General features: G+C 37.8%; 1 protein-coding gene across 1 annotated transcript in view; it reads right to left on the reverse strand.

Annotated features, from left to right (window-relative positions):
• The window catches only part of LOC139120874 (cytoplasmic FMR1-interacting protein 2-like), a 393,869-nt gene that overhangs the window by 304,023 nt on the left and 63,665 nt on the right, over nt 1-26,181 (reverse strand). Inside the window, exons 4-5 of the mRNA XM_070685497.1 lie at nt 23,265-23,342; nt 11,579-11,677 (exon numbers count right to left, since the gene is read on the reverse strand). Of these exons, the coding sequence (XP_070541598.1) occupies nt 11,579-11,677; nt 23,265-23,342 (177 nt within the window). The remainder of the gene's footprint in view (nt 1-11,578; nt 11,678-23,264; nt 23,343-26,181) is intronic.

Consider the following 26,181-nt stretch of genomic DNA (forward strand, 5'->3'; position numbering starts at 1 on the left):
TTTGAGTGGGCGCGCTAAACAAAGAATTTGATTACTTTGGCCTTACTGCGATGTACTTTCTTAGAACTAGTAATTAGTCCTGTGCTATGGTGTGTGTTGAAATCTTACTGCACGGATCACGTTGATAGAGAGACTGTGTACTGAATCAGATGAAAAAGGAGATGAAAATACCTGTGCAAGACTAGCAATTAACTCATCAAGGCTTTCATTACATTAAAAACAGCAAGCAAAACCTTTAATGAAAACCCGCTGTGTTTTAATAGAATTGCAATTCACTTGCAGTATATGACTGATATCTTAATTTGGACCTAGTTATATTTCTGAACAGATAGACACAAATAGGAGAGGGGCAACCATTAGTGCATGCATGTGCTGTTACAGCAGAATCATTTCATTGTTATGCGAGGAAAAAATAGACATCAATGAGGTGATAATAGTCCCATTACATTTTAAGACAAAGGGTTTTGAATATACAAGTCAACAACATGCACTGCTTCAAAACTTCATTGACAGCTAGTAGCTATATGTAGTATATGCTGTCTCAGTGTTTTCTATTTCAGTCTGTATGTCTGTCATAGCTCTATGGAGCTACGAGTCCCAGAATTGAAATGAGACCTGACTGTCCTTGAATGAAACTGGGAGATGTTAGCTTTCCCACACAAAAAACATACATAATTTTCACAACAGTACAGAGAATATGAATAAAACAAGTGCATACAATTGCTAAAAAAGGCATATAGTGGGATGGGAAACTTCTTTCCATTAATATTATGGTTTCGTCATTACAGCATGGAGGTACCTTACCGCCATGGTACAGTTCATTTGATACAAGTGTGTTTTCCCCGCAATCATAATGGTCCCAGTTACGTCGAGCAAGTACGCTTCTGGGACTGGTCCCAGTTCGCTTCTGGGACCAGTCCTAGAGGCCAACTGGGACCGGTCCCAGTTCGCTTCTGGGACCGGTTCCAGAAGTGAACTGGGACCGGTCCCAGAGTGCATTTTAAGCCAACTGGGAGTCCCAGTTGGCGGTCCCAGTTGGGGGTTTGAGCTACCCTTACATACCTCTCACATGACATTTTGTCAAAATATCCGAGATATCTGCCTGAACGGATGGACTCACGGATGGACGAACAGACGGACATGACCCAATCTATAAGCTCACTGGACTTCATCCGTGGGGACTTAAAATTGTGTCACTGCATCCTTTTTGCAATATGAATACGATGAGAAACTAAATTTTTATTTTTTGTGGCCTTATACATGGGAGTCTATGGAGATCTTCCTTATACATGGGAGTCTATGGACGTGTAAACTAAAAATATGCAAATTTCACCACGATTTGCCCAAATAAGGGAAAGGTCACTCCTATGCACTTCCATACCAAGTTTCAAATCAATCGGACTTGTGGTTTCAGAGCAGGAGATTTTTTGACCAAAAATGGGAGAAAATTACAAAAAAATTCATGAAAAATAGCAAGTCCAAGATACTGACCCAAGATGTGCACAGTCATTTCATGTCAGCCCAAAGTACTTACATGCTAATTTTTCATGTAATCTGCTCAGTGGTTATTGAGTTTTTTCAATTTTGACTGTTTTTACATTTTTTCACTTAATTTGCATATTTTTGGCAATGACAACTTCATTTGAACAAAATCTCATCTACAGCCCATCATCCATGTACACACCAGATATCAAGATGAAATGTACAGCGGTTTTGGAGTTTTTGATGTTGACGGACAGACATACAGACATACAGACATACAGACATACATACATACAGACATTTCCCTAGCCTATAAGAATAGCTTCCATTGCCATATATACATATGGCTATGGGAGCTAAAAATTACCCTAAAAATAGAAACATGCAAATTTCATCCAAAATTTTAAACACCTACTTTAGAATGCCTAAAGGAACCTGCACACAAAGTTTCAACCCAATCTGACCAACGGTTACAGAGTTTTAGCAATTTGCAGGGTTTTTCCTTTTTTCCCCTCATTTGCATATTTTTGGCACTGACATGTTCATTTGAACAAATTCACATCTCCACCCCTAGGTGCACCTGTACACCAAATACTAAGACAGTAGGTGCTGCGGTTTAGCTGTTTTTGACGTGGACGGACATACATACATACATACATACATACATACATACATACATACATACATACAGACATACAGACATGCAAATGGCATGCAAATGAACTGATTCAGCTTATACGATTACCTCACATTGGTATACCAAATGTGAGCTAAAAGAGGAGTCACGTGACCATGTACAACTAGGCAAGTGCGTTAACCCTTCAGCTCTCCAAATCTGCCATAGTTTTCAGCTCTTCTCAGAAAGTCTGACTACCAATACTCAATCATCACCTCCGTGAATACCCAGTCACCCCGCAGACCGAAAATGCCGAGATTCCAACCACTGCCAGGCAAGAAAAAGAAGCAAAAAAGCATCACAGCGTTCACTGGAACTGCTTCAGACCAAAGCGACAGCCAAAATGACACCCCTCATGAACACGAGGCCAGCAACGGGGAAGAACCTTTTCCAGATAAAATCACCATGGAAATGCTCTACAAAAGACTGGAAACTTTGCAAGCAGATGTCATCACGATCAAAACCAAACTCTTGGTATTATCAGATGTCGAAGATCGAGTAACAAAACTCGAGGAGAGGCAAAACGACTTAGAGAAATCGAGTGAATATGCTGTTACCAAAGCTGACGACAATGAAACCAGGATTGCCTCCCTCGAACAGAAAGTCTGTCAACTCACAGAAAACTTAAAAAACTTAAAAAACACTCAGGAGGAAAGTACTCGAGCACAACGTCGACTAAGAGAATGCTCCCTCCGCTTCTACGGTGTAAAGGAAGAAAGAAATGAAAAGCCAATGGAGGTTGCCCGACAATTGCTAACGGACAAGTTCAAAGTAAGTGATTATGGAATAGAAAAAGCCTTCCGAGCCCCAGTAAGAGGGAGCATCACCAACAATCGGTCACGACCTATCATTGTGAAATTCACTCTACTGGCGAAAAGTCAACAGATATTACGCAAAGCCAAGCAAGCCCTAGTCGGAACAGAAATCTACATCAAACAAGACCTGCTCCCTGCAGATTACAAGAAAAAACGCCTGTACCACAAGATCATGACGCAAGCTTACAAGGACGGAAAGAAACCAATCTTCCGGAATGGAATGCTGTATATCGAAGGAGTCAAGTACTCAGGACCCCCACCAACACTCGATGTGGTTTAAGAACCGCGCCTCAGACCACCCATGCGACTGCATGAACTTTCGACTAGCAGATTGGAGAGCTACACTGCCACATCATCTTCACTCAAGTCATGCGACAACAACTATCTTTAACTATTGCCAGAACTTTTTTTATTAGATTTAGAAGGAACTGTTTTTTCTCCTTTAGTCCTTTTCTTATCCTTGTTCTTTACTATTCTATCCCAAAAAAAGGTAACAACCAACAGAATGGAAGTAAGTGTGCTTTTAAAATATTCCAATTTCATCAAACATGCAGAAATTGAAATTCTTATCACTTAACGTGAGAGGTCTCAGGGAATTTAAGAAAAGAAAGAAGGTGTTAACATGGTTAAAACATAAGAAGCCAAATATTGTTTTCCTTCAGGAAACACACAGCACGTCAGATAATGAGAAATTTTGGTCATCCCAGGCTTCAGGCGACTGTTTTTATTCTCACGGGATACACAATAGTAGAGGTGTCATGACTATTTTACGTAACTGTAATCATACTGTGAACAAAACACTAACATCCGAGCATGGAAGGTACATTTTGCTAGATGTAACAATTGATGGCAGAAACTTCCTGCTCCTAAATATTTATGCACCAAATGATGAAAAATCTCATGTTAAATTCACACAGGAACTTCTTGACATACTGTCGTCTCATGAAGTTCAACCAGACACAGAAATTGTCATTGGCGGAGACTTTAATTTTACATTTAATAATGAAATCGACAGATCGGGCTCCAGTGGTCCTAATTGGCAAAAAGCCAAGGAGAGCATATTGCAACTGTTAGAACATCACACTTTGATTGATATATGGCGAGTATGTAATCCCGGGGTCACTCAATTCACCTGGCGTAGACACAGGCCTTCCATTACACAAAGTCGCTTAGACTACTTCCTTATCAGCGATTCACTGCAACAAGATATCAGCTCCACCGAGATTATCCCTTCCGTTGCCACAGATCATTCAGCAGTGACTCTGACCTTTGATCCTGTCACCACACCATTTGGTCCGTCATATTGGAAACTAAATACCAGCTTATTACAGGACAGTGTTTACATTGACGAACTTTCCCAAAAGTTTACCGTATGGCTCCAAGATTACGACGGAATAGAGGACAAAGGCCTCAAATGGGACCTCCTGAAATATGAGATTAAAAAATTTTCAATCTCATACTCAAAACAAATTGCGAAACTCAAAAAGAAACTCTAGAGACCTCCCTCAGGCCAAATGCGTCAGAGGACGACATCCTCAGACTCCAAAATGCAAAAGCAGAGCTCGAGAAGGAATATGACTACCCAACTGAAGGTTCAATTATTCGTTCAAGAGTCAGATGGCATGAAAAAGGGGAGAAAAACAATAAGTATTTTCTAGGGCTGGAGAAGAGGAGGGGAAGAAAAGGGCATATCAAAAGAATCATTGGCGCAAACAATGAACTGAAAACATCGCAGAAAGACATTCTTTCTGAGCTGAAGACATTTTACAGTACTCTCTACTCCTCCAAAACCAACCCAGAAAGGGATATTACTGACCACCATTTCCTGAAAAATGACAACATCCCCAAACTTGGGCATCAGCTAATGAAAAATTGTGAGTCACCAATAACCCACAATGAAATTTACCGTGCCCTCACTATGATGCCAAGAAATAAGACCACTGGCAATGATGGATTGCCAGCAGAATTCTACACAACATTTTGGCCGACAATAGGGCCAACAGTAGTTGATTCTCTCAACTATGGCTTTGAAAACGGGAGTCTTTCCAACTCCCAGAGACAAAGTGTGATCACACTAATAGAAAAGAAAGGGAGAGACACCAAATACATCAAAAATTGGCGACCGATCTCTCTCATCAACGCCGCGACGCTAAAGTAGCTGCAAAGTGTCTCGCCAATCGTCTGAAAAATGTTTTGCCTAGCCTCATTAACTGCCAGCAGATTGCCTTTGTCAAAGACAGAGATATCAGTGACTACATCAGGCTGATAGAGGAAATTCTCTGGCATACAGACGAAAACAACCTCCCGGGAATACTGCTTGCCATAGACTTTGAGAAAGCCTTCGACAGTTTAGAATGGGATTACATTATGGAATGTTTAAATACATACGGGTTTGGCCCACTCTTTAAACAATGGTTCATTACATTTTACACAGACTTGAGCAGTTGCGTTATGAACAATGGTTTCAGTACCGGATATTTTAACATTGAAAGGGGGGTGAGACAAGGAGATCCATTGTCACCCTATTTGTTCATCCTAGCGCTAGAAATATTCTTAATTAACTTGAATGATGACGCCAATGTCAAGGGTATCAGGTCAGGAATAGGTGAATGCAAATATGCCGCATTTGCGGATGACCTGACGACCTTTGTAACAGATGAACAGTCATGTCAGAGAATATTTGAAATGTTGCACGAGTTCCACTCACTCTCAGGCTTGATGGTCAACCCTACTAAAACAGAAGCTATTTGGCTTGGTAAGTGGAAAAGACGTAAGAAAAAACCATTTGGCATCAAATGGCCGACTTCACCAATCAAAATTGCAGGAATTTACATTTCGTATAACCAAGAGTTAAACACCACTCTCAATTATGCAACACCACTCAAGCAGATCGAAGGAACTCTGGGAACATGGAAAAAGAGATCCCTGACACTCATGGGCAAAGTTCAGATTTTGAAAACATTCGCCCTATCACAACTTAATTATGTCATGAGAATGACCACAATAACACCTGAAATTCTTAAGAGATTTTAACAGCTTATCTTCAATTTCCTCTGGAATGGGAAAGATAGAATAACCAGAAAGGTAATGGTCAGAGGGGTCTCAGGGGGGGGCTTAAAGGCTCCCGATGTAAAAACTACACACAAGCTTATGCGTATAAACCTTATTAAAAGGTATTTAGATGAAAACATAGAGCACCCCTGGAAACTCTTTCTAGACCATCGCCTAAAAGCTGTGGGTGGAAAGTACCTATTCAAGTGTAACTTTGATTTTAACTCACTCAGCCTGCCCCTACCGAGATTCTACCAAGAAATGCTTGAATCCTGGTCGGTCTGCAATGTTGCGGTCAATGACTCTGAGATTGACATTACTTGTCAAACAATTTGGAACAACAGAAATGTTCTAATTGGATGGCATTCTGTCTATAATTCAAAGCTAAGACAGAAAGCGTTTGAATTAATATTTGATTTATTTACCGAGGAGGGGTATCTGTCATGGGAAAAATTAACCAACAAAAACCTCCAAGGGAACAAAGTCCTCCTTCTTTATGGAGCAATCACATGTCTCAGAGTTAGGTGGCCAGAGCCATTGCTGGTAGAACCGGTGTTTAAAGATGAATATGAATATGTGTTTTTTAATTGTAACTTTCGACCCTCCCACAAAGTTACCAGGGAGAGCATCAGAAACGCCATTTACAGTAAAGAGGAACTAAGTCCAATTAATGAACGATATTATGAAAGAGAATATGACTTTACTGGACCATGGTCTCCCATATATAGTCTACCATTTAAGGTAGCCATAGACACAAAAACACGTGAATTCCAGTTCAAACTTCTTCATCATATTCTTTACACAAACTACGATCTATCTAGAAGAGGCATGGACCAATCACCGCTCTGTTCATTCTGCCAAAACAGCAACGAGACACTAGATCATCTTTTCTACACCTGTAAATTCACTGAGACCTTCTGGAACGAGTTTCACACATTTTTCGAGGCATCTCTCAGTTTGTTCACAAGACATAACTTAAATGAAGTGCTCTTTGGTGTTGACGGTTACTCTGACATTCATAATCACTTGCTACTGTTAGGCAAAAGACATATCTATGCCATGAAAATGAAACAGAGTAAACCACACTTTGCAGCTTTTATGTTGCAAGTGAAATTCAACTACCATCTAGAGTAAGAAATAGCTCTGGAAAAAGACAAATTAGAGAGACATTGCAACAAATGGATTTCAATTTTACACAAAATTGTAGATAACTAAGCACTGTACTTCATTTTAATTTAAGTTCATGTTACTAAAGAAAATGTTACCAATAAAACAATTTAAATACAAAAAAATGTGAGCTAAAAATCACAATGTACTGTAGATTGACGAATGTCTTCATTGTGTGTTTAAAAGAAAAAAGTGAAAAATTAATGTTGATAACCACAATGCTACAAAAATTTCATTAGTCAGTTTTTCCTCACAATGTCACTGAGAATGAATTCAGTTTGCCTTAGTCTGCTTTAGGTCATTTTTATAGCAATGGCAGCTCGACGGTAGCTAGAATCAATCTGTTGGTATTTAAACATTTAACCGATCATACATAAATATTGCATTGGAAATTATCACAAATGTCAATCACCTCCAAAAAACCTTTGACAGTAACCAACCGACTCACGTCTGCTCAAGTCTCAGGCAGACGAAGCTTACCGTCGTCATAGCGTCACTGCAATGTGTGAAACACAGCATGATTGAACACACAGTTCACTGTTTCGCTAGGAAAGAAACAATGTGGTAGTTGCTTCTCGCTTTCGAAAAGCAAGTTTGATCTTTCCAAACAAGGCACTTGTGTCCGGCTGCCATATTCATTGTTTACGGTTTGAATAGAAATGTTGTTGAAGAGGGCACTGTACCACCGTTACGGCCAATGGTGAGCGTGATACTCGATATCATTTCGATAAACAACAATGGCTGCCGTGGGTGGGCGGTCAAGATATTTCTTGCTGACCTGTAGAAAGTTACATCGCGCCAAGTGTTCTTGTGAAAATATAGTTTAAATTTTGCTTCGTAAAGTTCTAGAAATATGCTAAGCACATGTCTTTTGTAGCAGTGGTGGTTGTCTGTTTCGATCACAGGTGTCAATCAGAGTTCCGGCATTGTTGATCAAACCATCATGGTCATGGTCACTCTGCAATCTGATAATGATTAAACTTGAATGATTTATTTCAGCATTTCATAAAAGTTAGTGTGTGCGATGTGTGATAGTGAGCGTGCGTGTGTGAGTGCTTCACAAACTCTACAACATGTGGAGCGGTCTCAGTCAGAAAAATGTAACAACTTAGCCGGCTATTGAACCCTTACGAAAATGTCTTTTAGTACTGCTTTAAGATTACTATAAGACCTTTAGCAAGCCTAAAGGACTGCTTTAGGACAAAATGTCCTAAAAGACTGTCTTTTAGTGATACTAAAGGATTATATTTTCCTATAGGACATTTCTTTAGGTAAAGTGAAAATAAAACTCTTGTCGTATAATGTTATTCTTTTTGATTTGTAGCTGTTTTTGAGAATTCTTAATTTATAGAAAGTTGTACAGTATATGTACTCAGACAAGGATATTAAATATACACATGCATGTATAATCACCTAATTTCTAGTCATACATACATGTAATATCTTATGATTACTGTATTATATTGTGTATTTGGTCAGAATACTGAAGATGCATTTTATAGAAATTCAGTTATGCATTTAGTATTATTATAAAAATGTATTATACAGGTATAAAGTATTCTTTAAGGAATACTAAAGAAATAAATCAGAACTTCTATCCTTTACAAAAAAGTATAGAAAAATAGTCAGTGGACATCATACACTTCTTTTTAATCTACACACAAAAAAATAGTTTAATATTTATTCGTTCTTTCCTGTTTCTCCACCATCTTTGCCATGACGCTGTATTCTACACTTTTTAAGTCCTCTATGGGATGCTCCTTAAGCCCAGAATGCATTTGGGTCTCCAATGCATTAGGGTAGGCATCATCAAAACAATATGGCCGCCACTGAAAAGACACCAAGGCAGTTGCAGCTCTAAAAATGACTGTGTAGCGACATAACCAGGTGTTTGACAGCTTTTTATTCTCTGCATTATGGCAAGGCTAGGTAGGATAGATTATTATATGTCAATGTTTTGATTTTGAAGACTGAAAAGTTACAGATACAGTCGGGTTCACAATGATCCTTTGTCTACATGCCTGTTCAGTATATAGCCACTGTGTAAGTTGTAGCTTGTTGACCATGGCATAAACAGGAGTGCAGTTTTAAGGCAAGGTACCGGTTATGTAGTTAGGGATTTGATTGTGTATACAAATTATCGACAATGCATTGACATTTAAGTGAGACCATTGAGGTAAACGAAAGACCTTTATGGTGAGACAAAGGAGCTATGAAACAAAGGGTTTCGACCGTGTTACATAACAAAACAGGAAGTGGATATCTAATTAATTTTCTGCTCACATATTACCCTCATGAAGCCTGAATTCTTTTTATGCTGGTGACTAAGACCTTGTTTGGCTATTGAATTGTTAAAATTATGGTACTGAAAATTGAATGTTTTGTGTCATCAGCTTGGATACTTGATAATGTACGGTAGCATCTACTGAATTGATCATCCCTAACAAAGGTCAAGATATCAGTTTTACACAATTATAGCATGTGGAAGCGAGTCAAAAACATCCTAAAAGGTAGATCTTCATTTCAATGCACAGAATGCTTGTGTAGTTCCAGCTATAAGAGTCGATTTGGTTTGTTACATACAGCTTTGCATAATATATTGTATATCTCAGCAATTTGTCATTTTTTTACTTCAGAAATAAAGTTTCTTTGTATAAAAATACTAGCTGAATGTATAAATATGACTTTTGTGTCCTTGAATGTTACAGAAAAAGTACATTAATGTATTAAGTGTTCTTTTAAGAAATTTTAAGAGTTGTAAATAGTATTCCTTAAAGAATACTTAAAAAATTCAAAAGTATTTTTTCAGGATACTATTTATTGTCTTATAAGAAAACATTTAAAGCCATAAGTATTCTTTAAAGAATTTTGTTGCCATTTAAATAGTATTCTTTAAAGAATACCTTAAGATTCAAAAATAATCTTTTAGTAATACTTTTCATATTCCTTAAAGATTCTTTTAGGAAGGGGCCAAAATACTGAAGGTTCTTATAAGAATATTCCTTTAAGATTACTTTAGATCCTAAAAGACATTTTCTTTTAGGCGTCCTAAAAGACATTTTCGTAAGGGGACCACTCTGTTTTGAGAGTGGAGATTTAGCCGAGCAGTTCTCTCTGTTGCCTCTCCGCTAGGCGGCTGATGCTGTATGTTGTGGGTTCGAACCTGATTGAAAACTAGCCGTATTTTCTACCCTGGGTTGATAGCTCTGCTGGTGGACAGAATTGTCCCTGAGGCTATCGTTCGCCCGGTTAAAGCGATTTATTCGTTGCTTGCTTTGATAAAAGTTTGTGTGTGCGATGTGTGATAGTGAGCCTGCGTGAGTGAGTGCTTCACGAACTCTACAACGTGTGGAGCGGTCTCAGTCAGAAAAACGTAACAACTTAGCTGGCTATTCAACAACTATTTTTTGAGAGTGGAGATTTAGCCGAGCGGTTCTCTCTGTTGCTTCTCCGCTAGGCGACTGATGCCGTATGTTGTGGGTTCGAACCTGATTGAAAACTAGCCATATTTTAACTAAACTGGCGAAAACTATTGTGTCGGTATACTTTTTAGTCATCAGTGGGGGCATTTTTGGAGACTGTCGCAAGCTACTGCTGGGGTGGATTTCCCACACCTCGTTTGTTATTTCATCTTTAGGTACTTAGCACCACAATCCCTCTACAAATTAAAAGGGACAGTGTTAGCACCTCATCCTGGACACGCATATATACAATGGACTATTCAATGTTAACTCCCTGCAATGACTCAAAATTTGAGTACGACAAGGCATTTTGGGTGGGCAGTCAAGATATTTCTGGCCGTAATACACGGTGTCAACTGACCAAAAACACACAAAAAGAGTGGCCACTGGCCGCGTTAGACAGGTGGCCGCTCTATCCAGGTACAAGTACATTGAAATTACGGGACTGTAATGTAGTGGCCATTATAGGTGGATGGCCACTCTATCCAGGTGGCCGCTAAGACAGGTTTGACTGTAGTTTAAAATTATGCTGGCTGTTAACTGATTACTTATGCCCTGAGTGTGTGCATTTTATGCACTGTGATATGTCAACCAAATTACATACCATTTTCCAAAAACGAACAACTAGAACGTTCCCCTTTCATTCCCATACCAACACACATACACACACCCAGTTTTTTCCTCTTCTGCAGTCTACTTTGAACTCTTCATATAGGAGCACAGTGTCTCCTTGCCACTATTTTTGAGGTATCTCCATCAATTGTTCATGGCATATACCCACAAAAGCCATAGCCTGTTGAACCCTCTGTCCAAAGGACAAACATATAAGTTCTTAATCTCTAATTAAACACAACGTTTTTGAAAGTAAATCATACAAGTGTGATTGACATGCTGAGAAATGCCAACTATGTAAAGATACTCCTTACCTGAAACTTCATGAGATTTACAAGTTTTGCAATCTCAGGCTCTAACACCTCCACTAGCTTTTCATAGATCTCAATTCTGTTTTCTTGGTCTGCTTTTATCTGTTAAAATAAGCAATGATAAACAGGAAAAATAGTGACAACATCACTGTTCGCTCCCATATAGTTATCAAAACACGTCAACAATTGTATGAAACATGAACATACATATACAGACAGACTGACATACACAGACTGGCACAGAGTGATGACATTGACCCCAAGTGTGCCTTGGCCCATGGAGAGTGATAAAGATATAACAACAGCTGAATGTAATGATAAAATAGTTAAGTATAGGCCTACAGGCACTGAGGGTGAATATGTTACAGCAATTTGATTAGATTCTTTTCCTTTTCTACTTCTGTGATAATCTTTAAGACAATCAATCTGCAAGGCAGTACCGGTATATGTATTGACAAATATTACAAGCACACAGTAAACTATTCTTGATTTTTCATTTACAATATTTGACATAGACTGAAATACATAACATGCAACCAATGTTTACACTTTGCCCATACACCAGATACATGGAGAAATCAACATACAATCATCAACTAAGAAACTCTACAGGGAAAAGTAAACATTGTTTTCTTCCAGAACAGCTGGTGCATCCACATCTGGAACAACTTACAAACTTAACCAATTACACAAGGATGATGACACAAGAGATAAAGTTAAACTGTGGTGAACTTGACTATTCCTTTCAAATCCTTACCTAACTTTACATCTTAAACTTAAATACACTGCATGGTTAATTGCGCACAAAAATACATCGGGGTGGACCATTTGATATGGGGTGGTGTCTGGAAGATCGATGAGGCACATTATCTTTTTTATCCAATCCATTGTACATTCTTTTTTCCCCATTCTCCCACCTTTCCTTTTTGTCAAACCTTCTCTGGCTGAATTTTTTATTGGCATTTGTTTCGAATTTTTTCAAAATCTGCCAGGATTTTTTTAACGCATTTCAACACCAAATACAGTTTACCATATCAAATGCTTACTAAATCACCACATTACTATACTTAGTTCCAATAGGTATAAAATTACCAAAAAAAATCTTAAAAATACAAAATGAAAGATATCCCAGTAAAACTGACAGTTTCGCAAAGTTGCCCCAAAAATTCAAAATTCCGGATTTCAATTTAATTTCAATATATCTTATTAACAAAAACCCTAAGAACCGGTTTACTAAATATCAAAGCAATCAGACTGGTAAATTTTGAGAAACAAATTTTTTTACCAAAAATGAGAAAAATTGCCCCCCCAAAATACAAAATTGCAGATTTCATCCTAATTTTGAATATATCTAATTAACAAAAAAACCTAGGAACCTGTATATCAAAGCTACCAGATCAGAAGTTTTAGGAGAAAAATTTTTTGACCAAAAAAGGCAAAAATTGCCCCCAAAATAAAAAAATTGCCAGTTTCAACATACCTTCAATACATTATATTGAGATTAATCTTAGATACCTGTATACCAAATATCAAAGCTATCAAATCAGTAGTTTTTGGATAAAAAATTTTTTTATCAAAAATTGGGAAAATTACCCCAAAATTACAAATATGACAATATCAATAGAATTTGTACAAGAATGACTGAGGTCATCCTGAGGAACATGAATATTAAGTTTCATAGCAATCAGAAGAGAGATTTCAGAGAACAAGATTTTTTTCCAAAAAATTGGAAAAAAATACCCTAAAAACACAAACATGCAAATTTCATCCCAATTTTTGCACATATAATATAGAATACCTAAAGAAATCTGCATACCAAGTTTCAACCAAATCTGACAAATGCTTATTGAGTTTTCGCCATTTGCAGGATTTTTCCTTTTTTTCCCCACATTTGCATATTTTTGGCACTGACATGTTCATTTGAACAAATTCACATCTCCACCCCTAGGTGCACCTGTACACCAAATACTGAGACAGTAGGTGCTACGGTTTAGGAGTTTTTGATGTTGACGGACATGCATACATACATACATACATACATACATACATACATACATACATACATACGTACATACATACATACATACAGACGACATTTTCCCACCTTATACGAATACCTCCCATTTGCATATATACATATGCATATATGGGAGCTAAAAATAGTGTCAATGACACTGTCTCCCATTGATGTATCTAGTAAGAAAATATTTAGGGGATGGACATGCAAAAGGGGTAGTAATAGTAGTGCTCAACATGAGAATTGCACAATTATAGTATACTTCAATATAATGTTGTACATTTTTGTTATGGTATCCCTTTTCATGAGAATTGCAAGCGGGGGTAGGTGGCTCATAAAGCATAGACCAGAGAGGATGGTAAAAGTACTGGAGAAGGATCATGTGCTAGTCACATCGGCTTTCAGAAAGATGCCATTTAGGAGAGATATTTACTAGTCCTATCGGTATTTCCCAAAAAATACTGAGTGGTGTAGCAGCTGATAAGCATAATTCACATTGTCATGACACTAATGATTTTCAAGATATCGATGTTAATGGGCCGGGGCTAGTATCATATTTCATTCAACAGAGAACATGACCTCCTAATTTTTTGTATGCACTAATTGATAACTTGAACATACATAAAATGACAGCATTTGAATTGCAAGGGCTGTTTATCCAAAATATTTTTGATCAAACAGAAATTCAACACTATGCAAGACATGACGAACTTTTGGGCAATTACTTAAAGGGACAAAGTCGGCTATTTTTCATGAATTTTGTTTGATACAAGATACTACTTATATTGTTTGATATCATTAAAGATACTGAAAGAATGGGTGACCATGCATGTATTTGACCCCGGTTTTAGACATGAAACATGAAACCATCGCGAAAATGAATTAATTTTTATGACCATTAGTTCATTTTCGCAATGCCAATGGTTTCATATAATTTGTCTAAAATCAGGGTCAAATATATGCACATAGTCACCCATTCATTCAGGATCTTTAACCCTTTTCCTGCCAAGTCGGTGAAAATCCGCTAAAAATTCGGTGTAGCCAGAATCTAAGCACTGGTGGCCATTATCCTACCAACTTGGTGGAAATCAGCCCGTTTTTGGGTACCCCTTTCCTGCCAAGTCAACGGCACTACATTGTGCTATCCCCTGTGTGTTTAGGGGTCATCCGAGGACAGGTTTTCTGACAAGGAACGACTTTTACTCTCAAAATGGGTTCGCAGGGAGTCAACAGGGAAAGGTGCAGAAACCTGTCCCCCAGTCCCCCCACACCCGAGGGGGGTTGGTTTTTTTTACTGCTTTTTAGTAAATTTGGCAGGATAGCATGATGACGCTTTCTGGCGAAGTTGGACGTACTTGGCTGCCAGGCACGTAGTTAGTACCATTTGTTTCATTAAATCTGTTCAGATATGTGAGAGGTCAGAAATCGATAGTCTACGCCCCCAATCTGCGCTCGCGAATTTCAATCTCCGCTATTGATCTGCACTCCCATTCTGCGCTATCAATCTGCGCTCCTATTCTGCACTCTCAATCTGCACTCTCGATCCATGAATGTTTTGATTTTAGTCATTACGTGGCATTTATGACACTGCTGCGATATAGCTGCCTGCCAGATAATAAGACATGGCATGCTTTAGTGTTGAAATAGATTTGTATTTTTGTACACCATACCGACACTTGTACACAATACCGAGTGTCAGGAAGACTGGTTATTGAGTAATGTACGATCGAATGCAATACAGGATCCTTGGGCTATGAAGCAGACGTTCGATGAATTTTCTCTTTCATATAAAAAGGTCGAGAAATGATCAAATACATGTAGTAAGCACAAAGTCAAGTACACTTACAATTATGGTAGACCTCGCTACAAGTCGACGACTAATGACGACAGTCAAACAACACATGGCAGAGGGAGTTGCAGGGCTTGCTACCAGCCTTGTAGCAACCTTGCAACATTGATTGAAGTAGTTTGTAGGATCGCCTATGGAAGCGCAAGTGGATCAAACTTTTGGTTTGGGTTACCGTCACTATTTAAAACTTTTTTTTACGATTTCTCTGTTGATATTGAGCATTTCTGTTCATGTTCAGAGAAAACATGATCACTCCGTAAATCTTTCTCTATAGTCACAATCCCTTATGAGCATGTCCCCCTAATTTCAATTATTTCAGAAGCCGAGCATTTCTATCTCTACCCAACTATCACTATTAGCTACACCAATAAAACAGTTAGATTGAATGGTGAAAACTACCATTCGTACGAGATAACTTCAAACTTTTCCACAGATGTGAAGACAAAATATCGAACTCTAGCCAAAACATGACTCTTTATGCTAAATCATGGTCCTTCTGTCATAACTTTTGACACTGTCGCTCCACAAACTGTGGAAAGACAGTGTTTAGTAATACCATGGAGATAAAAAAAGAAGAGGTATACCTCATGGTAATTTAGAACTGTCGTATCTTGTCATGTTTCCTGGTCAAACAAAGCCGCATATGCTTAATCCACGGAAACCTAGAATCATATCTTACACGACAATGTCATGCCCAGCTGTATAAACATCCTACCTAAAATATACAAATTTGGGGGTTTCCCAATACTTTGAACAGAAAATTTATCTATAAACATCCCTCGGGACTTTTATACCAAATTACAAAGCTATCACACAAGTAATTTTGAGGATAAGTTTTCTAGACAAACCAGAAATGACAAAATTGTCTTAAAAATAAAAATTTGTATATTTCAGGACAATTTCCACATATCTAACTATTGTCATCTCTGTACATCTGTGTACCAAATAGAAAAGCTGTGTGTCCAGGGGCTTTGGAAAGAAAATACTTTTTAAGAGTTTTTGACCAAAAATGATAAAATTGCCTCAAAATAGTAATTTTCCCAATTTTGTCATAATTTCAACAAATTAGAAGAGTAACACCCTTGCAAAGATCCAACCCAAATTTGAGAGCAATTGGGCTGGCCGTTTCAGAGAAGAAATTTTACCTAAAATGAGAAAAATCACCAAAAAATTCAGCAAAAATACAAAATTAAAGATATTTTCACGATATATGTAAAACTGTATAAGGTTCACCTAAGGTACTTGCACACAAATTTTCAAAGCAATCAAAACAGCGGTTCTTGAGTTATTGATTCTTGACCATTTTCACATTTTGTAAGTTCATTTGCATAATTTTGGCAATGCAGACTTCATTTGAACAAAATCCCATCTATAGCCCAGGATGTATCCACACACCAAATACCAAGCTGAAACGTGCAGCAGTTTGCGTGTATTTGATGTTGACGGACATACTGTACAAACATACGTACGTACGTACATACGTACATACACACACATACAGACCCCATCGACTTCAGCTTATATGATAACCTCACATTGGTATACCAAATATGAACTAAAAATTGTGCAAAGTCACGCCTTCATGGGGAAACCTGATCAGTTATGTTGCGCAGTTGACTTTCCCGATACTTTGGTGACTTATTAGTCATTTGTGGAACTGGATTTTCAACATAATGACACGTCAACGATGACATTTAATTATTTAGTTTTTTGTTCCACAATGACAATTCTAGCGTTTCAGTGACCACAGTTTAGTCCCACAGGGTTCTACCATTCTGAACACAGTTCATGTGTACGTCTGTGCTCAGATGTTTTTGACCAGATATGAACTGTATATGCTCACGTGTTGTACAACAGGTTCATTAATAGTAGAACGCTTCACAGAACAATAAGATATATGTTATCACTAAATGAAGCAGGTTTTTTTCAACATCGCACAGTACTCTTAGATTTTAATCACTAATTACAAAACTTTATTTAATATGCAAATGAGCTGTTAATTAACTTGACACTGCTCAATGCTTCATGGGACAATTAGATATCCATCAGATCAACATTTGTAGCACGTTTTATTTAATTTAATGGAGTAATTTTAGAGCAATGTCACTAATTACAAAGTTCATTAAATATGCAAATAATCCCTATATTAACTTGACACTGTTCAATGATTCATAGCACAATTAAATATTTATCAAATCAATATCTGTAATACGTTTCACAAAATTTGGTGCCGTAATTTCAGAGTTATATACCTAATTACGAAGTTTATGAAATATGCAAATGAACCCTTAATTAACTTTACACTACTAAAGGCTTTACAACACAGTTAGATATCTGTCAGATCAGTACATGCAGCAGTTTTCATCACATTTGATGCAGTTATTTCAGAATTATATGACTACTTATAAAACTTCATGAAATATGCAAATGAGCTAATTATTAATTTGACACTGTTCAATGCTTCTCAGTACAATTGGATATTTATCAGATCAACATCTGTAGCAAGTTTCATCAAATTCAACGCTATAATTTTGGAGTAATATCACTAATTACAAAGTTCATTAAATATGCAAATAAACCCTTAATTAACTCCACACAAGTAAATGCTCTACACCACAATTAGACATCTGTCAGATCAGTATCTGCAGCAGATTTCATAACATTTGGTGCAGTTATTTTGGAGTTATATCACTAATTACAAAACTTCATAAAATATGCAAATGACCCATTTGTTAACTTGACACTGCCAAATGCTTCACAATTAGATGTTTATCAAAACAATATCTGTACCCAATTTCAAAGACTTGGGTGCCGTAATTTTAGAGTTATATACCTAATTACAAAGTTCATTAAATATGCAAATGAACCCTTAATTAATTTCACAATACTGAATGCTTTACACTACAGTTAGATATCAGTCGGATCAGTATCTGCAGCAGATTTCATCACATTTGGTGAAGTTATATTGAAGTTGTATGACTAATTACAAAACTTAATAAAATATGCAAATGACCTATTTATTAACTTGACACTGTCCAATGCTTCTAAGTATAATTATGATATATATCAGATCAATATTTGTTGCAAGTATCATCTAGTTTGGTGCAGGAATTTCAGAGTTATCTCACTAATAACAAAAGTTCATTAAATATGCAAATGAGATGGCAATTGACATGACACTCACAGTGTCATCATAATGTTCTGAGATTGTCATCTGTGAAAAGTTTCATGAAATTTTGTGCAGTATTTCTTGATATATGTCTACACTGTCATTACCGTCTCCATAGGAAACCATTGTACGGAAAAAAACGATATTGCATAACTTCATTAATATGCAAGCCACACGAACCAAAATCTAATCAGTTCTTGCAAGTAGCATATGGTAACTGTGTACCAAATCTGACTTGAATCCGTTCAGGCGTTTTTGAGTTATCGTGTAAACAGACAGACAGACAGACAGACACACACACACACACACACACACACACTAACACACACACACACACAGACACACATGGACAGACAGACAGACATCGCTATGACAATAGCCCAAGTGTTTACAAACGTGAGCTAAAAACGGACACGACAGTCGAATTCGGCCTTCACGGGTCTCAGCAAGATGTTGTGTCGATTCGGCAAACTCGGAAACTGTTCAGTCTGATCTTTTTTGACTGATAGACAAAGCAGATCTTAGTGAGAAAAATAAGTTAGCCAGTGACACCCAAGGCATGTATTTTTATTTGGGGACATTATGTTGACCTACTATGCGGAGTCATATAACCCAACAAACATATCTACCACTAAGTTAAACTATAGACAGTTTGAGTGAAGTCATTCAGGAAAAAAAAGTAATGGACAAAAATACAAGTTTTCAAAACAATAAATGTTGTCCTTTTACCTTGGATACTCTTTGATTTTACTCACTACATGATCTGTTCACTGACAGTTTGAGAGCGCAGAATGGAAGCCCAGATTGAGAGAGCAGAATAGGAGCATAGATTGATAGCACAGAATGGGAGCGCAGATCAATAGCGCAGATTGAAATGTGCTAGTGCAGATTGGGGGCGCAGACTATCGATTTCTGTCCTCTCACATAGCTCATCTGTTGCAGTATTTCTAGACATCACCCTAATTGCAAAAATTCATAAAATATGCAAATTAGCAATCAATTGATGCAATCTAGAGTAAAGTCGTTTGTGTAATTGTAAAAAGTTTATGACAAAACTACAAGTTAATTCAAAGACAAATTTTATTTCAATGCTGGTTGTTATTTCCTGGCTGGTTGTTATTACCGGTGGTAAAAAGGATGTGTGGTTTCAAATACAACAAATTGACCGGGCAACAATTCAAAACTTGCTATTATTCACACTCTCTAATATGAAATGGTTTAATCTGGTGCTTCTATGTATCAGGTTTCGCCATCATGCTTTACTCATGTATGATGTCTACTTTACGGCAAATGACCAACAAATTCATTCAGGGAATTCCCCTGGTCTGGCATATTGCATAACACTGTTGTCTGTGCCTGTGGTATTACTAATACTGTGTCTTATCACATGCACAAGCCAAGTTTGTCGTCTCCGAACAAAAAATACGGGATTTATTCTCTGGTCGTTCTACGTCACGACAACCCGCGTCTATGTCATCAATTTTGGTGCGTCGGACCTTTTTTTGTCGATCTTCGGTGTGCTCGTAAATATGTAAACAAACAACATGGCGGCCGATGTTTCTCTCACGATCAAAAGTAATGAAATCGATATTTTCACAGACTACGACATTACTAATCCGAACAATGTAAACACAAGAGTGTACCGCCTGTATATCCCGAGGGAATTACGTGAATAATTTGCGGAAACAACGAACTCGAAGCTGGTCGCGTATACCGTGGGTTCCGTACGTACGCATTGCAGGCAGGGTCAGGCGCGACGTTTACAGTGTTCGCGCCGTCGAGATTCAGTCGATATTTGTTCCCGGAAAATAGCGTATCTCGTCTGTGATAAATTTTTAGGACTATACTATCTTTGAAATAGAGTATAACTTTGCGGAAGGTAGCCTACGTGTAGACCGAGAGCTGTCATTTGCTCCACACACGAACGACGTGAGCGTATAAACGCACACTACCGACGACTGGAAATGATTGACAACTTGTGCACGGCGTACTGATATTTATTCCTAAAGTAGTTCAAAAGTTTAAACGCGGAATCGTCATGGAAAACTTATTTATTTTGCAAAAAATAACGAATTCTTGGCTTGTGCATGTGATAAGTATATTATTCCCTAATATTTTTCTTCGTTCAGCTCGGAAAATACTCGTAACGTAATGACCGTGTCACCACTCGTCTTCGACTCGTGGTGACACGGTCATTACGTCACTCGTATTTTCCTTCGCTGAACGAAGAAAAATATTGGGGAATAATATCTAAATAAACTTTATTTATTGTAAATGGCCACAATTGTTCCAATTTTTCACATCAAGAAAGTATGTCCAACCATGGTCTACACGACCGTGTTCCAACCATAGACCTTGATCCGTGAAACGTCTTGTGTCGAGGTCCAGTAGAGTTTGAGGTAGATTTTTTCAAGGCTCTACGCATACTGTGTATGCATGTGATAATATCTTACTGTGAACTCTGTCTACGTCTAAGATTTTAAAGTTGCCTTTAGCAGACAAAGAGAGTTTGGAGCTGGTTTAGGACTCAAGATTATTCAGTTAAGCCACCACTATTTCAGTTAGACAAGTGTAGCCTTGTTGGCACCAACAACTACCTCTGGGCGCACGAGTTCAACCACCCACATTGTGCTGGCATCTTTTGTTCAGTGCTGGCACAGTGCTCCCAAAATTCTGGCACTTCACACTCAATTGTGCTGGCATAATGTGCTGAAGGTGCTGGCATTGTGCTTGCAAAATGCCAGCACAATGACAGGTTCCGCATGGACTGTACAGTAGAGATAAATTTCAACAGCCAATCAGCCTTTCCCCCTTTTTTGTCACTTGCAAGTGCCAAGACAATGGGCTCAAACCTGATGAAAATCATCTTGAGCTAGAGCTGATTCGACTGACAGCCAGCGAACAGATATAGGCTCAGTAATTTGTTTTGCTTTCCCATTCAACAGATTTTGAATTTCTCTAAGTTTGTCATTTCTCACAGTAGAGTCATTGAAGTATTTTTACAATGAATGGATTATATTATGATATTCCTTGCAATATTCAATATCTCTGCCTGCTTGGGAAGCAGCAAGATTCAATCGATGTGCAACACTGTGGATGCAACGAACAAGGTTGGGATTTCTGGCTTTCAATTTTGCACCCTACCCGTTCATACGACCGGTCATTACGGCCACCCCATCTGTTCCCAGTCCATATATTTTGTCAATAGCCACGTCACAGATTTCTTTCCTAGTCAAAAATTGAATCAAGGCGGTTTCGACCCCTGCAGCAGTGGCATCTGTAATTTGCTGGTTACCTAGGAATGAAACATTCGCCTCGCCATTCTGAATATATCGAACATGTATGACAAGTTTCTTATGAACGGTTATGTCACAAGTCTCATCCAACATTAATAGCGATGAAGTCGCTCACATGTATGCTATATCGATCAGGGACTTTTCTCGATCACTGTTACGGTGACATTCAATACACTGTTCAAACTCCATAACTATATGGGGACATTTGCAGTATTCAATGTCTAAGCCGTCCAAATTCTGTAGATGCTTGATGTTAGTGAATACATCGCATGGGAGGTCACGTTTAGCGATCAGGTAAACAGTACGTAATTGTGCAGCGTACACCTTGAGTTTGTTACTCTTATCCTGCAACTGCCGGTCCTCTGCAGATTTGCAAGCACTAGTAAATTGTGACCTCAAAAGCTTGACACTTGTGAGATGACTTTTTGAGTACTGATGATGAGTGAGAGTTAATGTTGAAAATTAGAACAACCTTCTGTGAACGGATATGTAACATTTGCTTTCAAACATAAATCGCATTCCATGAGGTTTCACTCTTCAGAATATCAAAGCCATTTCAATCTATCGAGTCAACTTCTGCTGAATGTTCATGATTTTGCTGAGTTGGTCAGGGAACCTGATGTATCAGTATCGTATGGTGTAGCTGCTCTTTCAGCCTCGACCAAACCTGCATCCTGCTGGTTGATGCAGCCGCCGAAAAACTTTCACAGATCTGCTATTTATGGGTGTTTAACACGATCCGCCATGACGCATAAACATGTGTTAACCGACGCAATTAAGAAATCAACCAATTAAGAATCAGTGTACATTTTGAAAGTCACTTACCATTGGTCATCAAACAGTGGAGGCCAATGCACTGTGGGGCATTCCATTAAAGTATTGGGTCGGTAAAGTTTACTGGGATGTGTTTTACATGTTCAGCAGCTTCGCGAGATAACAACCAGCAACAAATATTTCTGCGTGGTTTAGTTTTTGAGGGGTCCTGCGTCCAGTTTTATGTGTAAAGGACGCAGAAATGCCCATCATGTAAAACCCTGCAAACATACATAAATACCGTACATACATACATACATACATACATATGATACATACATACATACATACATGCATGTACATAGTGTACATACAAAGTTGACAAACAATGATGGATTAAGAGGGTCATCCACCTATTTGATATAAACTCTACATCACTGACAGTGGAGCTAATGATAAATGAATACATTTATTTCTGTAAGACCTGTTGGCAATTTTACTCATTGCAATCAAAGATATTGCAACAATATATAAATTGCAATCTGGCATTGAAAACTGACCATCTAAGTAAACATGGTACAACTATTCATGCTGACAACACTTACTGAAGGAGCAGCCCTACTGCAACTTCTCCATGTATATAAGGTGGATGCAAAACCTTTGCCTTCTTCGAGTAACTCATTCTGAAAAACATATAGGAAAGGACATTAAAAGATTTCTGATATTTGTAAAAATTACTCTGACCTTCACAGAGTTCAAGTTAGATCAACTGTAGGGAAACAGTGCGTGACTAGAGCGAGAAACTGACGCTTTCTCGCAATCGGTGAGAATCTGTTCTTATTCTCACCGCTGTCGGAGAAAATTTTGATCTCCACTGCAAGATTGGTGAGAAATGCACTCCTTGGCGAAAATCAAGAGTGAGAACAAATTCTCACCGGTGAGAATGGAAATTCTCACTAAGTACAGCGAGAATTGAAATTCACTGGCGAGAATCATCAAGACTCGCCGTTCATTGGCGAGAATCATAAAGACTCCGAAAGGCATCAAATTTCAATATATCACACTAAGACAACCCCTAGGAACCTGTATACCAAATATCAAAGGTATCAGACAAGTAGTTTTTGAGAAACACATTTTTGACCCAAAAATGTCTAAAAATTGCACCAAAAATACAAAATTGCATATTTCATCATATATTCAATATATTCACTCATAGTGGTCTCTAGTTTCCTTGCAAAAATATTTGGTAGCAGATGTCCATCTCAAGGTGTATGTGCAAGTTTGTTTTTTTATTTGAGGGGAGATGGTTGACTTGTGAAATTAGAAAGACGAGGAAAGTCTGTGGTTGAATACATGTTTTACTGTATTATATAAAGACAAAGGTTTGTATAATAAAAGCTAAATGACAAAACTGATCTGCCTAGCAACAAGTAAAAGGACAGTCTATAACATAAGCATTTAAAATGTTTTGTCAAATTTCAAGTATTTTGCACATCCATGATCCATATGTTTTCTAAAGCTGAACAGTAAATTGCTGAATGAACATTCAAATCAAAACCTCCACAAATAACAGGTAATTCACATTAATATACTGAAAATTTCCTGTCTGTAGACCACAGGGGGCCAGGGAGGTAAAAAAACAAACAAATAAATAAATAAATAAATAAATAAATATGCAAATAGATAATCAAAATGTAACAAACATACAAAAAATACCGTCAAGGACAGTGTGCTCACATTTGGTTTGAATCAGTCCACTCAAGAAATATTTAAACCAGAAAAACAACAATATTAACAGTGCACTTGAGAGTGATTGACTCATATTCAAACTGAATATTGAGTGTTTGAACATGCTTGAGAAGAAACTATGGTTGATACACAGATGAAAAACAATTAAAGTATTATCAGAAGTTACAGCTACTGTCCCTTTATATCATTTTATTTTCAATTTCAAAATGCTACAGATGCAGACAAACACAGTGCACAGTAACAGTGGCAGCAACATGTGTATCTTTCCTATATTTGTCACTGGAGGCACTCCTGCCATCCTTTGTCTGGACATTTTTTCCAACCGCAAAATCATCTGGCAGTAGATCTTCTACCAGTTCTACAATTAAACAGATTAATCACAAATAACATTGGCACAAAAAGATGGAGTGATTAAAAAATAACATTAACAGTGCTAAAACAGCCACTCAAACCCTAGTTACTCTATGCAACAACAAAACAAAATCTTTGGGTATGAAAATTGATATAGCTGCATGCGAAAGAAATTTAGTTTGACAACTATTTGTTCATCACAAGTTAGTGGCCTTCAGCTACACACAAGATTGTGCACCACCTTTGTCGAAGGTTGATTCCCTCCAAAGTTGTGCTGGCGTTCATGCTGAAGCTCAGACAAAGCTTTGATTCAAAAAAATCAAAGTCAAAGGTTGTGTTGCAGTCTTGTACAAAGGTTAATGCCCAAAGTTTGAATGAGGTTATTTTCAAAGGTTAAGAACAGCTTCACCCTTCGAACCTTCGTAAAATGTTCACAATGAACCTTTCGACAACCTTAGTTTTCTGAAAGAGTGGAAAAAGGTTACTTTCACAAAGTTAAATACAGCTTCAGCCTTAGAACCTTCGTCAAATGTTCACAATGAACCTTTCGACAACCTTAGTTTTCCGAAAGGTTGGACAAAGGTTACCTTCAGAAGGTTAAATAAAGCTTCGAACCAGGAACATTTGTTGAAGTTTTGATTTGAACCTTCAGATAGTTGTTTCTAATAGGTATGTCGTGTGAAGGTTGTTTCCGAAGGTTATATACGTAATTTTCGAAAGTGTACTGAACTAATATATAATTATGTCGGGTCAACTTCACTCCCTGGTCTTAGGGTTTTTTGTGTTATACCTTACATGTATGTCGTCACAGAAACAGACAGATCGCAGCTGAGAGGTCGCGCCATGCTGTATACAGTGATCGTAACTTTTACACTGCACTGATCTGATATGTAAGTTGTCAGCATTGGTCATATACCATGTGGATAGAGGGGTGTCCGAATTACACCTTGAGGGATAAGCAAAAAAGAAGCGACCGAGAAATGCGGAAACTATTCTGAAATGCATGTTTTATAAGCGATTTCGCTTTTGAGTAGAAAAATTGCTTCATGATAAAGTTCAATATCATATCATACATTATAATTCTAATGTTATTTTGACTTGCACTTGGTCAAGAATCTTTCTCAAAAGTGGTTTCGGCAACATTACCATCGTCCATCTTGAAATGTAAACGAGGTTATAAATACAAGGCGTCGGAATTTGAATGTTTTCTTTTTCGTGCCCGTCACGCGTCCTGGTATACTTTGACAAATGGTCTGGCAAACGTACTGGACTTCACTATAACGGACCAGCATGGAGGTAGGAAGATACATTTTGCAAGGGCTCTGAAGAGGATTTTATCAAAAGACCACAATTTTTTCCCGGATCTTACATACACAATCTTCAAGGTAAGTTGCCACGTAACCTATGCAGACGACAAAATGT

The sequence above is a fragment of the Ptychodera flava genome, chromosome 20, assembly GCF_041260155.1.
Source record: "Ptychodera flava strain L36383 chromosome 20, AS_Pfla_20210202, whole genome shotgun sequence".
In the NCBI taxonomy this organism is placed as follows: Eukaryota; Metazoa; Hemichordata; class Enteropneusta; family Ptychoderidae; genus Ptychodera; species Ptychodera flava.